The sequence below is a fragment of the Thalassophryne amazonica genome, chromosome 1 (genome assembly GCF_902500255.1).
Source record: "Thalassophryne amazonica chromosome 1, fThaAma1.1, whole genome shotgun sequence".
Lineage (NCBI taxonomy): Eukaryota > Metazoa > Chordata > Actinopteri > Batrachoidiformes > Batrachoididae > Thalassophryne > Thalassophryne amazonica.
In genome coordinates, this window is record NC_047103.1 from 108,444,497 (window position 1) to 108,462,241 (window position 17,745).

The window sequence follows — 17,745 nt, forward strand, 5'->3', positions numbered from 1 at the left end:
AATCTACTGGTACCTTGTTTTCCATGTAACAATAAGAAATATACTTAAAACCTGGATTAATCTTTTTAGTCACATAGCACTGCTATTATTCTGAACATTACTGTATGTCTAATTTAGCCTCTGTTACTGCACATTTGGAGTTTGGGAAAATGCAATTTCAGTCTTTTGTGTAATGTACTGTTGCATGGCTTGATTGACCATACAGTTCACTTTGACTAAATTCAGCAGAAGTTTTAGCTGAGCATCAGACAGACAACACTACACAGTGGACAAAAATGACAGTGTCTTAAAAAAAAAAAAAAAAAAAAAAAAAAAAAAGAAAGAACGAAGGAGCAACAGGTGCATTTACTTTTGTTGCCAAAATATCAAATGTTAACTCTTGAAGAAAGATGATCAATTGGAACATAGACTGCACAGCCACAGGCGCTAACCACAAACACTAAACACTACATGAGTTGCATGGAGTTCTGTCAACTCTGTTCTCGCTTGTGGACATTTTCTTAAGTCAATAAGACAGAAATTAACACTAGATTAAGTCAATATTCCATAAGAATCTTTCACTTGATGGCACAAGCACCACATTTGGCACAAATGAAGTATAGGACCTATTTTGTAAGAAAAGCACAATGCCCAAACTGAAAATTCAAGATGGCCACCAGTTTTCAAGATGGTGTCTCATAAAATAGGAAAAAAAAACGTTTTCAGCATAACATGTAGAAATAGAAACATGCTGTTGATCCAAACAATAAAAAGCATGTATTCTGACTGGAAAAATTATTGCAGATATTGCAGGGCAACATCTATGATCATTTATTGAGATGCTGTGGATGAGCTCTATTACTTCATGTGAATAATAGTGATGTCAAAGCACAACCAGGGCACACTGGAAGCCTCACTGCTGTGAGACTCCGCATGGGGTTCAGTGTTGGCTTGTTGTGTACTAGTTGTAGCTGTAATTTGCTAACAGTAAGTTGTAGTACTAAACTGCAGTTTGTAGTAAACTTTAGTGTGTCACAAATTCTATCTAATAAGCCCCTGGATATATCTCAACTCTCAACTGGTCTCTTTGGAACAAACTCACCGTGAGGTCTTTAATGAATTTCAATTGGGAAAAGTTTGTGGGCCACAAGATTAACTGGGAGTTTTCTGGAATGGCCACTGACCAAGGGCATAAGCAGGCCAATGCAGCACTGAAAGGTGATGGTGGTGCCATTGGGCTTACTGAGGATCCAGCTGCACTGAGAAGGTGGAAGGTGTCTGAACCAGAGGTTGGCCAGCTAAAATAACACTACGAGTTGGCATCTCAGGCCAAAGTGGCAAATGAAGATATCAAGCACCGTGAGCAAACCAGCTTATCTCAGAAATCCTTATCTGACAAGGTCCAGGAGTTGTTTGGTGGGATGAAGGATCTGGGTAATCCTTTTCAGGAAGAATCAAAAGACCTGCTCACATTGGACACACACAAAAACCACTGTGCATTCCAGTCCTGCTGAGCTTCTAAGGACTCACCTTGAGAAAGATAAAGTTGCCTTCAGAGACTTTTTCAATGGTCTGGGTGATGAGGCTTCCTTCTATAGACTGATCAACAAGAACAAAGCTGACTTCTTTCGCCAAGAGGCAGCTGCAACTTCTGGCGACATGAAGAAGCAGGTACTCAAAGATGATTGGCATCTGGTCTTGCAACTCTTTATATCCTGCCAATCGTGAGAGTGTGACCTGCTTGAGTTTTTCCAACATGAAAAACAGTCTTTCCCTGTGGCACTGAGTGACACTGGGAAACTCCACACTGGTCAGAAATCGCAGCTTTCAAACATTCAGAAAATTCCGGTTACTCCTCCCAACACTTGAGCAGAATGTGATGCTATTACTTTGACAGGTCCACTATGGGTATTCATTGCCGCCAAAGACATCAAAGACCTTTGAAGAATATGCTGTCCTAGATGTGGGTCCAAAGACGCAGATGTACTCATTAAATTTTGAGAGGACAGACACAGTTTTTGATGTCTATTGGGCTTCCAGTCTGAAGGCTGGAAGAAGGTCAAGAGAGGCAAAGGGGATCAACGCAGAGTGATGTTCAAAACCAAGCTACCACAGAACTGGAGACGTTTCCTGAGAGACAACGACAACAAGACAGAGCTCTTTTGGTTCCTTGCTGATAGGATAGTGACCCTGTGCCCTGACAATGTCGTTGTTGTCATCAAAGGAGATCAGGCTCTTTCCAACAAATGCATCAGTCTTGAAACCATGAAGAAGCTGAATCCAGAATCTTCACTCATGGTCTTCACACAGCCAAGCAACAGATGGATGGATGGATGGGATTTATTGTCATTGTCATTACAAGTGCAACAACAACGAGATTACGTCCACACTCAAACTGCCACAGACAAGATACAGCAATTAATCCACAATTATTACTTGTTTACCGTAATAATGGCACACAACAGAATTAAGACAATACATATACATTTGACATTGTTTATGTGCACTAAACTTGAAACAGTCCGTTTTTCGAATTGAGTGTGTGGTGAGTGTGTGGTAGCCACAGCAACATGTAGTCACGCCGCCGCCAGCTTGGCGGGGACTGGGACCTACAGCAGCTAAGACTGCACAGCCCCCAGAGGTGGAAAGGAGTGCCATGTGCGGGGGCCGGGATGGGGTGGTGGAAGGGGACAGGAGGGGGGTAGGGACGATGTGGAGCATGCTTTCAGTTTCTGTCCATGTGTGAGTCAGTTTCTGCCCATGTGTACTGGAGTTTAGAGAAGATAAGGAGGCAGCCAAATGTTCACCAAGGCCGTAGAAATTCTTCTGGAGGAAAACAATGGGATGTTTTGTCCTTCAGAGGCTGATAAGCCTGCCATGTTTATGGCTGAGCAGCGAAAAACACTTCAAGGATTAACGCAGTCTGAGAATGTATCGCCTTGCCCAACTCATTAATCATGACGGACAGGTGAGGGGTCATGGTTCTGGTGGCAGCCGTCTTGACAATTTTCTGGTAGGTCAGGGCAGCACATAAACCAATAAGTACCAGCCTTCCTACAATGAAACCAAATATAAAATCCTCGACGTCCTCCACAGAAAATGGCGCAAAGCATGCGACCCGCCAATTCTCCCAGGAGTCAAGAACATAGCCCGCAGGGTAGGTTCCATCTGGGCACGCAGGGTCCCCCAGCCCTGATCTCCTTGTTGAAAAAATGGTGTCAATAGCGTTCAGAGACCAGCTGATCAATTCCATGGTTAATCCAATATAGTTTAAAGAATTCACAGCCTGGTGAAGTAGGGACTTGAAGGTTGGAGCAAAGATAGAGGAGAGAGGAGGAGATGCGATCGCCCTCGCTGGAGTCACAAGCTGTTGCAACAAGATGAAGTCTGTGTTGATTAAAGCATGTGACACAGATGTTCTTGTTGTTGCAGTCAGCATTTTTGCTACCCTCCAAGATGCAGGCATGGAAATGGTGTGGGATGAATTTGACCAGGGTCAGTCCATCAGGTGGTTGCCAATTTATGACATGGTGGTGAATCTTGGTCCAGACAAATGCATTGCCATGTTGTTCTTAAACACCTTCACTGGCTGTGATGTTGTGTGAGCTTTTTGCAGCAAAGGTTAAAAAAAAACAAAAACTACATGGCAGGCGTGGGAGGTTTGCCCTGAAGTGACCCCTGTCTTCAAAAAGTTCAGTCAGTACCCACCAGTCATGGACAATGGCGACCTCAAGGTCCTTGAGAAGTTTGTCATAACTATGTATGACAAGAACAGCACTACAGACAAAGTTGTTGAGGCAAGACTGGACTTGTTAGCAAGAAAGCAAAGGTCTTATGATGCCATTCCACCGACAAGTGGATCTCTCATGTAGCAAAGGAAACAGTCTGTGTACCAAGCAGGCTGCATATGGCGCCAGACAACAGTACGCAAAATGCAAACTGAAAGTCATGCCAACTGGTTTGGCAGAAAGATGGTGAGGTCTGGCAAATCTTTAGGTCAACCCTTCCACCCAGAGTTGTCAGCAGTTGCCAAAATGTGGCTGCAAGACCGAATGCTGAAGGCAATGCAAATGCTGTCGCTTCAGCCTCAAGTGTACACAGTTTTGTGCATGCAAATGTGAGGACTAAATGATTCACTAATCCACCACGTGAATCAAAAGAAAATCATTTCCTGCTCCATATGCTATATTCTTCAAATTTTTTGCAAAATGTAGACAGGAAGTTGACATCATAATACCTACCAGGAAAAGTGTAATCATATGTCTAAAGCACCAGCCTACCCCAGATTAGTAGTACCACATCTTCTTATACTGCTGAAATGCAACACGGTCATATGTTCAAGTTAAAAGCATCGCTAAGAAAGTGTTTCGTCATTTAATTCCTGTCATATCATCTAAGTTGTCAATAATTAGGATTTTGTAAATGCATAATTGGATTTTTCATACTCAGAACATATATTTTGTTGTATAGAACATCAAAATAGCATTATTCCATCAAAATCTAGCTCAAACACTGTTTAAAACCACTTCAAACAGTGGCCATCTTGAAAAATTGTGGCCATTTTGTTTTTCAATGTGGGTAACGTACTTTTCTGAGAGAATAGGTCCCGAAGCACATGTGTACCAAATTTGGTGCTTGTACCACCAAGTGAAAGATTGTTTCAGCAATCTGCTACACTACATCAGATATAAGCAAACTCTTTGAGCCTGCTATCAATAGAGAAGTCCTCAGTCATCTTGCCAGAAACAATCTCCTCAGTGATGTGCAGTATGGTTTTCATTCTGCAAGGTTTATGGCCGACATTTTAACTGTCATCACACACAGGATTAGTGAATCTCTCGACTATGGGCAAACAACCAGGGTTAACATCTCTAAAGCTTTTGATAAAGTTTGCCACAGAGGACTCCTGCACAAACTAGCTACTTATGGCATCTCAGGGAATGTCCTTGCTACTATCAAGTCTTTCCTTGCAGGTACATCTTTGAAGGTTGTGGTGAATGGTCAGACCTCTGTGTTTGACAGAATAATGGAGGTGTACCACAGGGATCTCTTCTTGGACCTACCTTGTTCCTGATGTTCATAAATGACCTTCCTGATCACATCATTAGATCATTTGTCAAGATCGAGCTGATGATACAACATTTTATGGCCAAACTTCCAGAAGCCAAAATGATCAGTCTTTGGCTAGTGATCTCTCTTATGATTTAGAAGAAATAGCCCAACGGGGAAATAAGTGGATCATGACCTTCAACACCTCTAAAACCAAGTTAGTCTCTTTTCACCATTGCTCAGATCCATCCTTCCCCTATGTTCATATGAATGGTTCAACTCTCCCTGAAGCTTCCTGCTTTGAAGGACTGGTAGGCCTTAAATTTACCCTGGATCTTAAGTGGAACTTGTACATCCTGTCTGTTGCTAAAACTGTGGGTAAAAAGGTAGGGTTTTTCTATTGTTAGAGAAGGTATCTGACACCTGCTGCTATTTTATATACAGTAAATTTTGCAGAGTAAAATACTCCACCGGGATAACATTTGGTCCAAGTCTAAATAGAGTAAAATACACTCTGTTAGTGAAATCAGCTCTACTGTTTTGTCAAATCAAGTTTTTCTACTCCAATTTTACACTGTGATAAACAGGGTTCTAGCTATGGTGGGTGGTGCTGGGCAGCCCCGCTCTGCACTGCAAAGTTCCACCTGGTTCTTGGGTTCAAATTGGCTATGCCACCCAGCACAGAATTTATGAAAAAAGAACTGAAATGTTGCTGAACATGTACCAATTCCATCGTATTTCAAGCTTATAGAGTCATAGTTTTCCAATAATTAAAGTAGTGCGAAAAATATTTCTCATTTTCTTCGTACCAAATCACAAAGAGCAGAGATCAGCAAGTCAGTGCGTTCTGTGGCCACAGAGCTGTGACTGGCAGCAGCTGAAAACAGCGTCTCTGCTCCACTCTGAACTGAAGAAAGGAAAAATAAAACTCTGCCATGAAAATTCTACATTAAATAATCCAGAGGTCCTTCTGTATCTGATGATACATTTAGAAATTTACAGTTTATCTTACAGTTGGAAGGCTTTGTGTTTCCAAAAAAGCTCCGCATTTCAAAAACAGCAGATGCCTGAGTGCTCAGAGAGAGAGAGAGAGAGAGAGAGAGAGAGAGAGAGAGAGAGAGAGAGAGAGAGAGAGAGAGAGAGAGAGAGAGAGAGAGAGAGAGAGAGAGAGAGAGAGAGAGAGAGAGGGGCACAGCATCAGTGAAGGAGGTGAAAAACTGAAGTTTTTCATTTAAAAGAAGAGGTTTGATGAATCAGTCAATTTTCAATTTCAATTTATTTTCATTTATATAGCGCCAATTCACAACAAAGTTGCCTCAAGGTGCTTCACAGAAGTAAGGTCAAACCTTACTAACCCACAGAGCAAGAACACAGGTGACAGCAGTAAGGAGAAACTTCCTCTGACGATTAGAGGAATAAACCTCAAGCAGACCAGACTCAAAGGGGTGACCCTCTGCTTGGGCCATGATACAGACATAAATTACAGAACAATTCACAAACAGAATATACAAGAAAAGCTGTTGATGCACAGGACAGCAGGGTCACCAGCACAAATACCACACCCATCTCTGGATGGAGCTGCACCTTAAACAGAGAGAAAAAACAGAATGAGGAGACAGAAAGACAACGAATACAGTATAATTTGTCAGCATTAAACAACAAGAAAAACAGGAAATACTAAGATGTTCGCCGGCCGCCCTAAGCTTCACTAAAAGACCCGAATTTAGATAAAGCTGCGACCCGCTCCGTTTACTAATAAAATGAATTTAAAAGGGTAAAAAGCATAGAAACATACTATGCCAGTATGCTGCTATTGTGCACAGAGAATTTTGAAATGTTCAAAAAATCTTTCACACATAAATGTCGTGCTATGTGGCGTGATCTAATCGCCAACACGATGTGCAGCTCCTTAAGTGGAGTAAAGACGTGAACAGAGCGAGTGGTGACATCAGTGGATCGCATCAGAGCGCAGCTCGTCTGAACGATTATAACAAGAACTTAAATCAGTTATAAATATAAATATATATATAATTATAATTATACACATATATATAATTATAAATATACTTGCACAGCTGCACACAAGAAGAAAAGAACACACAACTGTTTTATCAAGACACACACAATGTAAACATGACAAATAATTACCTTCTTAGACAGCTCAAAATGCTTTCTGCAGCTTGTCAGGTGCGCGCGAACAGCTGAAGCTGTGATTCAGGAAGTGATTACAGCCATTTTCAAGGGCCAATTTGCAGAGAAAATGATTAATCCAACACAAAATAATTATTTCATATACACAGCGTCCAGCACAGAAAACGTGGCAGCCGGAAGAACAAAGAACGGCATCCAGCTGTGAACACAGTGGGTGGGATCATCACCACGACAGGCGTGCTAGTGTGTGAATCAAAGACATGCTCGCATAAGGGGGCCTTAATTCTGTCACCAACTGCAATTGGAGATTCCTTCAAAGTGGGGAACTACATGCAGGTTGGGATTTTGTTATACTTAGGACAGCAAAGTGTCTTCCAGCAGAACACTTCAAAGTGCACCAGGGAATTATTTCCCTTCACTTTTAAAGGACAACAAACTACACTCTGAACTATGCTTATTGTGACATTATTTTGGTTAACAGTGGAAAGAATGTGGCAGCACGGTGGGAATTAGTGGTTAGCACTGTTGCTTCACAGAAAGAGGTCATGGTATCGATTCCCACCTGTGGCCTTTCTGTGTGAAGTTTGCATGTTCTCCCCATGTTTGTGTGGGCTTTCTCCCACATCCAAAGACATGCAGGTTAGGTGGACTGGAAACTTTAAATTGTCCATAGGTGTGAATGTGTTTGTTTGTCTGTATGTGACCCTGTGACAGACTAGTGTCCTGTCCAGGGGAAACCTGCCTCTCACCCTGTGACTGCTGGGATAGGCTCCAGCCCCCGTGACCCGATATTGGATAAGCGTTTGAAGGTGAGTGTGAGTGGAAAGACTGTCCAGCATACCCAAAATAGGTCCCATCACGGTCAATGAAGAAACGACCTTCAGCATCACGTGGAATGTAATGACGTCCACTAAACATGGCAGCCAGCATGCTGTCTTCATACCTCTGCAGTGTAGACAGGCGTGTAGTGAAGTACGTGCCACCCACATTCAGAGAAATTACTTCTGGAAACTTGACATGAAAAAGAAAATACAGTATATGAGAACTTGACCTTGAGATTTGTTAAACATGTACAATACATGGGTATAACAAGGCAGTGTTTCCCCTAGAACTGTTTTTTTTTTTCTCTCTCCCAGACCAGGTGGTACTCACCAAAACCCCTCCCAGGTGCTCAGAAACACTAAAGCTAAAGTCATGTAAGAATAAGAAAGAATTTTATTCATCCTGAAGGAAATTAGTTCACCAAAGTGCTGAAGCTGTAAACATTGCCTTTTTTTCCAATCAGAACAATGAGTCCAACATGTTTATGCAAAATGATTGAAGACATTTGCTCAAGATGCTTTACAGTACTGCACACAGCCCCGAGGGAGGAGTTACACAGTCTGACTGGTGCAGGTCAGAAAGTGATGTGCTCAGTAATCCTGTAAACATTCCTGTTAACTGTGGGAAATGTCAGAGGGAGAGTTTTTTTGGACGAGCAAAACGTGAACGTGCAGCTCACCCTCGAGCCCTACAGAGCACCTTTAATTTTTTTCTTTTTCTTATTAATTACCGTATTTTTCGGACTATAAGTCGCACTTTTTTTTTTACATGTTTTGGCTGGGGGTGCGACCTATACTCCAGAGCGACTTATAAATGAAAAATATACCGGTAGATTCTCAATTAATTTGCCGTAAACAATTTTACGTGACAGAGTCGCTCTATGTTTTAAAATGGCCACCGGAAATGGAAATGCAATGCATCATGGGCACTGTAGTATGGCGGCCGCCCTATAGGTCACGCTGGTCGAGATAACCAATCAGAGAACAGAACATTGGACGTGTATTCTTCACCTCACCCAGACAATGATTGTGAAACAGCGTGTGAAGCAGACGAACACGGTGCTTGCTGTTATTCCGGGAGGACTAACAAAACAGCTTCAACCCTTGGATACCAGTGTGAACAGAGTGTTTAAGTTGAGGCTGAGAGCTGCGTGGGAACACTGGGTGAGCGACGGCGGAGGATTAGCATCTGCACTTGGAAGGAGCTGGCGTCGACACCATGGGGAGGTCATGAGCTGCGTAGGTAGGTGCTGCACGAACACCGGCAGCTGACACCTGGTGTGTACTATGGTCCACAGCGGGTAATGTGTCAGAAAAGAACCGTTCAGCGATGGTGCGGGTTATGGTTCGGCTCAATGTGGTCCGCAAAATACAAACATATCTGTAGGTAAAATGCAGCTCACGAGAGGGCGCTCAAGGCTTGTGTGACTGTTCCTGCTACTTCTGACTACCATAGAAAAATAAAAATTTCAACATTACTGATAACTTAACAAGACAACGGAGAAGGCCCGAAAAAATGCCACCAAAAAGAGAATCATACTCTGCAGATTACAAGTTATGAAATATGTTACAAAATATTTACAAGTTACGAAATATGCATCCGAAAACGGTAGCCGTCACAATATTATCATCTGAACTTTTCATGTTAAGTTAACATACCTGTATGTCCATGCAACTTATTTATGGTTTATTTTTCTTTATAATGGATAAAATGGCTGGTGCGATTTATACTCCGGTGCGACTTATAGTCCGGAAAATACGGTAGTTAATTAATTAATACCATTTAATTATCCATTAATTAGTTCATTGCACAGTATCTACAACGGTTAAAAAAGTCCAGTAGAGCTAAGTGCCACTCTTAGCAGGTTGGAGTTCATCTTTTGTAGGTTTGAAGTCAGTCACCCTGCAATCTGAGTCGAGTACCCCTGGCAAAAATTATGGAATCACCGGCCTCAGAGGTTCATTCAGTTGTTTAATTTTGTAGAAAAAAAGCAGATCACAGACATGACACAAAACTAAAGTCATTTCAAATGGCAACTTTCTGGCTTTAAGAAACACTATAAGAAATCAGGAAAAAAAAAAAATTGTGGCAATCAGTAACGGTTACTTTTTTAGACCAAGCAGAGGGAAAAAAATATGGAATCACTCAATTCTGAGGAAAAAATTATGGAATCATAAAAACAAAAGAACGCTCCAACACATCACTAGTATTTTGTTGCACCACCTCTGGCTTTTATAACAGCTTGCAGTCTCTGAGGCATGGACTTAATGAGTGACAAACAGTACTCTTCATCAATCTGGCTCCAACTTTCTCTGATTACTGTTGCCAGATCAGCTTTGCAGGTTGGAGCCTTGTCATGGACCATTTTCTTCAACTTCCACCAAAGATTTTCAATTGGATTAAGATCCGGACTATTTGCAGGCCAAGACATTGACCCTATGTGTCTTTTTGCAAGGAATGTTTTCACAGTTTTTGCTCTATGGCAAGATGCATTATCATCTTGAAAAATGATTTCATCATCCCCAAACATCCTTTCAATTGATGGGATAAGAAAAGTGTCCAAAATATCAACGTAAACTTGTGCATTTATTGATGATGTAATGACAGCCATCTCCCCAGTGCCTTTACTTGATGATGCAGCCCCATATCATCAATGACTGTGGAAATTTACATGTTCTCTTCAGGCAGTCATCTTTATAAATCTCATTGGAACGACACCAAACAAACGTTCCAGCATCATCACCTTGCCCAATGCAGATTCGAGATTCATCACTGAATATGACTTTCATCCAGTCATCCACAGTCCATGATTGCTTTTCCTTAGCCCATTGTAACCTTGTTTTTTTCTTTAGGTGTTAATGATGGCTTTTGTTTAGCTTTTCTGTATGTAAATCCCATTTCCTTATAGTTCGGTCACAAACGTTGACTCCAGTTTCCTCCCATTGCTTCCTCTTTTGTTTTGTTGTGCATTTTCAATTTTTGAGACATATTGCTTTAAGTTTTCTGTCTTGACGCTTTGATGTCTTCCTTGGTCTACCAGTATGTTTGCCTTTAACAACCTTCCCATGTTTGTATTTGGTCCAGAGTTTAGACACAGCTGTCTGTGAACAACCAACATCTTTTGCAACATTGCGTGATGATTTACCCTCTTTTAAAAGTTTGATAATCCTCTCCTTTGTTTCAATTGACATCTCTCGTGTTGAAACCATGATTCATGTCAGTCCACTTGGTGCAACAGCTCTCCAAGGTGTGATCACTCCTTTTTAGATGCAGACTAACAAACAGATCTGATTTGATGCAGGTGTTAGTTTTGGGGATGAAAATTTACATGATTCCATTTTTCATGATTCCATCATTTTTTCCTCAGAATTGAGTGATTCCATATTTTTTTTCCCTCTGCTTGGTCTAAAAAAGTAACCGTTACTGACTACCACAATTTTTTTCTTGATTTTTTATAGTGTTTCTTAAAGCCAGAAAGTTGCCATTTGAAATGACTTTAGTTTTGTGTCATGTCTGTGATCTGCTTTTTTTCTACAAAATTAAACAACTGAATGAACATCCTCCGAGGCGATGATTCCATAATTTTTTTGACACATTACAAATGTCATACTTGTGTCATTCTTGGCACATTCCTGACATTCTTAACGTGACTTAACACATCTGAATAGGTTTCATAATAGTGCATGTTGGTGCGTGATATTCCTGATTCCGTGGAGCATGTTTTTGACTGTAAAAATCCTCCACGAATGTCATGCACCACCGTCATTTCGCCTCATGTCATGGAGGTGTTGATCTGTCTTGATTAGTGGTGATCCTTCTTCTCTGACGTGCGCACAATTAAACCCTGCTGCACCGCATTCAGTTTCATTGCTGCAGTATGTTGAAGAAGGACAGTGATGCCAAGTTGGCTATAAGTCTTGTTCCAGTGCTCCTCAGCGCGCTCCTGAAGGTGTTCCACCTGCTGCATGTGCCTGATGTTTGGGAAAACGCGTGACACGAGAGCCACACTTCTGGCTCACTCTGTCTCCTCCTCCTCCTCTCCACGCCACTCCATGGCACAGAGCCCAACTAAGCATGCAGTCACAAAGTTCTTCTGCTGTGGCTGTTGAGGAGCAAACTGGAGCGATCTGAATTGTTCAGCAACTGACGGTTGGATGAATATCGGTGTGTGTGTGGAGACAATTCGTGTCATTCACAACGTGACAGAACTTAACGATGCGCTGTTCTGCGCAATAGTGCAGAAACTTATCTTGACCGTGCGTAATGGTTCCTGATAATTCTCCAGCAACACGTGCCATTAATCGTAACATGTGGTAACAGGTTGCAACAGTTCCTGAGGACACCTGACGCCTCTGCCTGAAATCATCACATTCGTGATCAGCGGCCAAGAATGTATACTTCTTAACATTCATGACTTGTCGTCGTTATGTGTAAACACAGCATAAAGTTCACCTGAAGGAAAAATTTTTAAAAGAACAGATGACCTTGAACTACTTGTGACGGCATAGATCACGTGGGAGCTTCACCAGACTTGCACAAAGCATTATGGGAAGCACATGCTGGCAGCCAATCAGAGTAGAGAGGGACAGTGACGTGCTGGCTTGTCTCTCTCTGGCTCCTCCTCCAGCATGCAGAAAACGCTCTGAAACAGCAGCGTTTATGTGTAAATCTAAATTAGTTCTCATATATGATGTAAAAAACTAGCAAGAAATAAACACTACTAAAACAAAAAACGCTGTTTTTGTAACCTGCTTCTGCTTCTGTAACCATAACACTTCTGGAGTGATTTACAAGACATTTCATGGACGTCAGTGCCACACAACACATAAAGATGACTTCCGGTCTTTTCAAAAGCTCATGCACGTGCACACACACACACCCTCCTGCAGACGGTGTTAAAAAGAAAATATTCATTCTGGGATTCCCCCCAGATAAATATGTTCTCTTAATTAAGACGAGCTGTGATTTTACAAGATGTTTCTAAAATAAACAGACATCATAATGCTTAGATTTCAATAGAAACTAAAATTTGGTAATTTAGTGAATGTGGGCGTGGCCCGCTAGCTTTAATTGAAACTGATAGCTGGTGTTTTCAACAATTGCTGATTGCTGGTAATAGCAACAAATAACAACAACAATAATAATAATAAGCTGACTAAGACAGCACGGTGGATTAGACTTCCGGCAACTACACTGTTGCCTCACAGCAAGAAGGTTTTGGGTTGGATTCCCAGCTGTGTCCTTTCTGTGTGGAGGTTGCATGTTCTCCCCATGTCTGCGTGGGTTCTGTTCAGGTGCACTGGCTTTGGGGGAGGTGATGGTCTAGTCGTTAAGGTGTTGGGCTTGAGTCCAGAAGATCATGCATTCAAATCCCCGCCTGACTGGAAAATCACTAAGGGCCCTTGGGCAAGGCCTTTAACCCTTGTATGGCAGCACCCTGACATCGGGGTGAATGTGAGGCATAATTGTAAAGCACTTTGAGCGTCTGATTCAGATGGAAAAGTGCTATATAAATGCAGTCCATTTATTTATGGTCTGGTAGGGGTAGTTTGGCCACCCACTCAGCCTATAATGCTGTAGGGGAAACACTGCAAGAACACCAAATCAAGACCTTTAGGATATTCTTGGAAATTCTGCCAAACACACTTTTAACCATCCAAGGTCCAAGGTCCAGAATGTCTAGGTGTACTTTTCAGGTTTCTATGAATACATCAGCAAGACTCCATTTGGCCATGTCTTCAAACAAATTTTCAATTTTCAACTTTAAAATCCATCTCTCCTCTGGTTGGTCTTTGACTCACAGGATATCCTAGTGATGGATAATTTCAAGTGGTCCGTCTCCTCACTGTCCCTGTGAGAGCCTACACTCTGACCGCATTGTCTTTCAATAGGAGATCCTCACTCAAACATGTTACTAAATGATCATAAACTCTAAAAGAATGGTTTTGTTGAACTGAATACACTTTAATTTTGTTTATTTTTACAAAAAAAATTGGCAAAGAAAATGTGGAGGGATTACATTCTTCAGGAACTGTGTAGCAATTTTTATAAGGACTTTTTTTTTTTTTTACACCAATTTTTATTGCAACTGAACTTTATTCATCCAAAAAGGAATGAATCCAAAAGCTAAGACATTCAGCAGACAGGTAGGTGATATTATTTTACGAATGAGGAAAAAATTATCAGCCCCCCCCACCCCAAACGAGGAAATGTAATATTTTTGTCAAACATTTTCTCAAGTGCTTTGTTCACAGAGCAATGAATTTTCAAGACAGCTTCTATAAACATCCTAGTTTTATTTTGGATGGTTACATTATTTTACTTTGCACACAAAACAAAATAATTTCACAAAAAAAAAAAACTGCCATGGTCAAAATCAGACCCCCCCCCCCCCCCCCCCCAAAAAAAAAAAAACCTGACCTTTTTGTTACACTACAGCACAAACCACAGTTATGCAGTGATGTACTTTAGCTTTATAACACTCAAAGATTGTAAAATCAAGTTAAAACTGAGTGTTAAAACTGTGTACATCTTCCAATGTACACACAGTATAAAAAAAAAAGAACAAGACTGGCAGAGGTTGGACGTGGAATATTTCAAAGACTGGAATGAAAACTAATTAAGAGCTTTTTATTGTCATGTGCACAGTAAAAAACAGGCAGTTATACCACACAATGAAATTCTTACACATTGTAAAACACAAATTATTAGACTGAAGAATGTATTATACACAATATTTAAAGGATGTATAGAGGATGTGCAGATGTGCAGTTTATGCAGTATTGGCAATTTTGAGTAATACGGTGTAGTTTTAAGCACCAATCCTGCTGTACAGGAGTCATAAGGTGAATGAGGCATGAATAGTGAACAGAGCTATGATATAATAAATACTTAAGATGATGATGGTAATAATGAGGAGGAGAATGAGAGTGAAATAACAGTCAGTCAGGTGGTGGAGGGGTCAGTGTGTGAAAGAGTTACTGAGAAGTCGAGTGGCCTGTGGGTAGAAGCTGTTCCCCAGCCTAGTAGCCCTGGACTTCAGACTCCTGTACCGTCTGCCTGATGCTAGGAATATGAAGACTGAGTTTTGGGGGTATGTACTGTTCCTGATAAGGTTGTGTGTCCTACTGTGTATAGTGGTGTGCGCAGCTCCCCACTTCTCCTTGGGTCAGTAACCATCTCTTTGGTCTTGTCTGCATTGGGGTACAGATTATTGTCATGACACCAGGCTACCAGATCTGCCACTTCTCTTCTACACGCTGTCTCGTCCCCACCAGTGATCAGAACAATGACCTTAGTGTCATCTGCAAATTTACTGATGCTGGTGTTGTTCTGGGACGCTGCACAGTCACATGAGTGTGTAGAGCAGGGGGCTCAGCACACAGCCCTGGGGAGTCCCCGTGCTCACAGTTCTTATGCTGGATGTGCGGTTGTGAACTTTAACAGGGGTCTGCCTGTTAGAAAATTCAGCCCCCAGTTACGGGGGGTGGGTTGTTAGTCTGAGTGGGAGGAGCTTATCTGTGAGTTTGTGGGGATGATGGCTGTGTTGAATGCTGAGCTGTAGTCGAACAGCTTTCTGACATATGTGTCCCTGCTTTCTAAGTGCGTGAGGGTGTTAGTTGCATCATCAGTGAATCGGTTCTGGTGATATGCAATCTGTGGGGGGTCTACCTGTGTGGGATGGTCTTTTTAATGTGGGTCATGACTATCGTTCCAAAGCACTTAATTATGAATGGAGCGAGTATGAGACAAATGTCATTTAAGCAGGTAACAGTACTTCTCTTGGGGACGGGAATTATGGTGGTGGACTTAAAACAGGTGGGTACAAAGGCTTGTGCAAGGGACAGATTGAATATGTCAGAAAACACATCAGCTAGCTCTGATGAGCAAACCCTGAGTGTGCGCCCGGAGATGTTATCTGGGCCAGCTGCTTTCTGTGAATTTGTTTTGCTCAGAACCCTGTGAACGTCTGCCCATGTCACCATGAAGAAGACCAAACTGAATGTTACTGACTAGCCTGAACAAAGAATAGTCCTGAAAGCCCTGACTTGAATCCCACTGAAAATCTGTGGGGTGAACTGAAGACCAAGGTCTATGCCAGAAGACCATCAAATATGGAGCTGGAGAGAGTCATGAAAGAAGAAAGGGCTGGGATTCCTCAGGAAACATGTCCGAGACTTGCTAAAAACTATAACAAAAGACTGCAGGCTGTTATCCAGCAAAACTGACATAACTAAGTCTTAGCATCGGGGGCTAATAATTTTAACCCTGGCGGTTTTTGTTTTTTGCGAAATTATTTTCTTTGTGTGTGCAAACCAAAATAATTTAAGCATCCAAAATAAAACTAGTATGTGTTGAAAATTCCTTGTTGAATTAAAAAAAAAAAACACGAGAAAAGTTGGAAAAAATTTTTAGAATTTCATAGACATGGGTTGATAATTTTGTCCTAAATCTGCATGCTGCTGTGGAATGTTACGGTGCACTGCTGTGTAGTTTCAGAAGGTGGTGATGTTGCACTTTATGGCACAAATGTATTTATTTATCATACATTGTTTTAATGAGCTAAAAACATTGTTAAACCAATTGTAAAACCAAAACAATTACAGGAATAAAAAAATGTACATTCACAAAAAAAAAATCCTCAAGATTTTCTAAAAACACATCTAATATTTTTAGCTTTAGAGCCAAATTATATCTTCCACGCAGTACTGTAAACAAATATATGTCACACATTCAGTAAGCTGAGACTGTGCAAAATATTTTGATGTGCAAGACAGGGGCATTATACTAAAAGAAAGTACCTAAAAGCGGGAATTACTGAAAGTATGGTAAAATCAAGAAAATACCCTTGGACCCCAGATGGTTAACAAAATAATAATAATAAAAAAAGATAGAAGCATATACATTTTAAAAATAATTAAACTGTTGACCATATAGATTTGAATTACACTCATAGTACTAACAGCAGTGCTGATCCTGGGTCTCTTCATGCCTGGGACAAGACTACAAAAGAAACACAGGGACAGAAAAGAATGAATATTACGGTAAACACAAGTTTAAGAGTGAACATTTTCTTGTCAAAAGAGCTGCAGAGGCAATATATTATGGTAGACCTGTTTGTTCCAGAGTTAGCAGACTTTGCCATGAGAATTAGAATTCTAACCCTATCCACAAAACCTAACACAGCACTAATTCTAACCCTGAACCCCTGACCATAGAAGTAGAGAGATGGAACACCAACTTCTGATCTCGAGGGCTGAGGATGTGCTGCGCATACGTGAGAGGACTTGGGGTTCAACGATATCAAACATCACAAAATAAGATTAAAGATTAACATATATTTTGATCAATTATTCTGAATAATTTACCGAGCCTTACATTTTGTAGCTGCCCTGATTATCGCTCACAAAGTCACCCTGCTGTCAAAATGAAAACGCTTCCTCAGTGCCGCACTGTTATTGCTGGAAGGTTTGCAAACAACCAGATAGGTTGAAAGATCAAGATACGAGGTCTGTCCATAAAGTATCGTACCTTTTTATTTATTTTTTAAACTATATGGATTTGATTCATATGTTTTCACTTCAGACAAGCTTGAACCCTCGTGCGCATGCGTGAGTTTTTCCACGCCTGTCGGTGACGTCATTCGCCTGTGAGCAGGCCTTGTGGAAGGAGTGGTTAGAGCTAATAGGATTAATAAATTGAATAGTTTTGACTGTGTTGGTTTGTCTGTCTTGGTTTGCAAAG

At 41.2% G+C, this 17,745-nt stretch overlaps 1 protein-coding gene across 2 annotated transcripts in view; it reads right to left on the bottom strand.

Annotated features, from left to right (window-relative positions):
* The window catches only part of LOC117512964 (BTB/POZ domain-containing protein KCTD7), a 34,760-nt gene extending 17,679 nt beyond the window's left edge, over positions 1-17,081 (bottom strand). The window contains exons 1-2 of one of the 2 annotated variants that reach the window (XM_034173217.1): positions 16,950-17,018; positions 8,021-8,190 (exon numbers count right to left, since the gene is read on the bottom strand). In XM_034173217.1, coding sequence (XP_034029108.1) covers positions 8,021-8,190; positions 16,950-16,991 — 212 coding nt within the window. In that variant the 5' untranslated portion in view covers positions 16,992-17,018. Of the gene's footprint in view, positions 1-8,020; positions 8,191-16,949 lie in introns of both variants that reach the window. The other variant, XM_034173225.1, reaches the window with a different exon arrangement.
* Between the last annotated feature and the right edge of the window lie 664 nt (positions 17,082-17,745).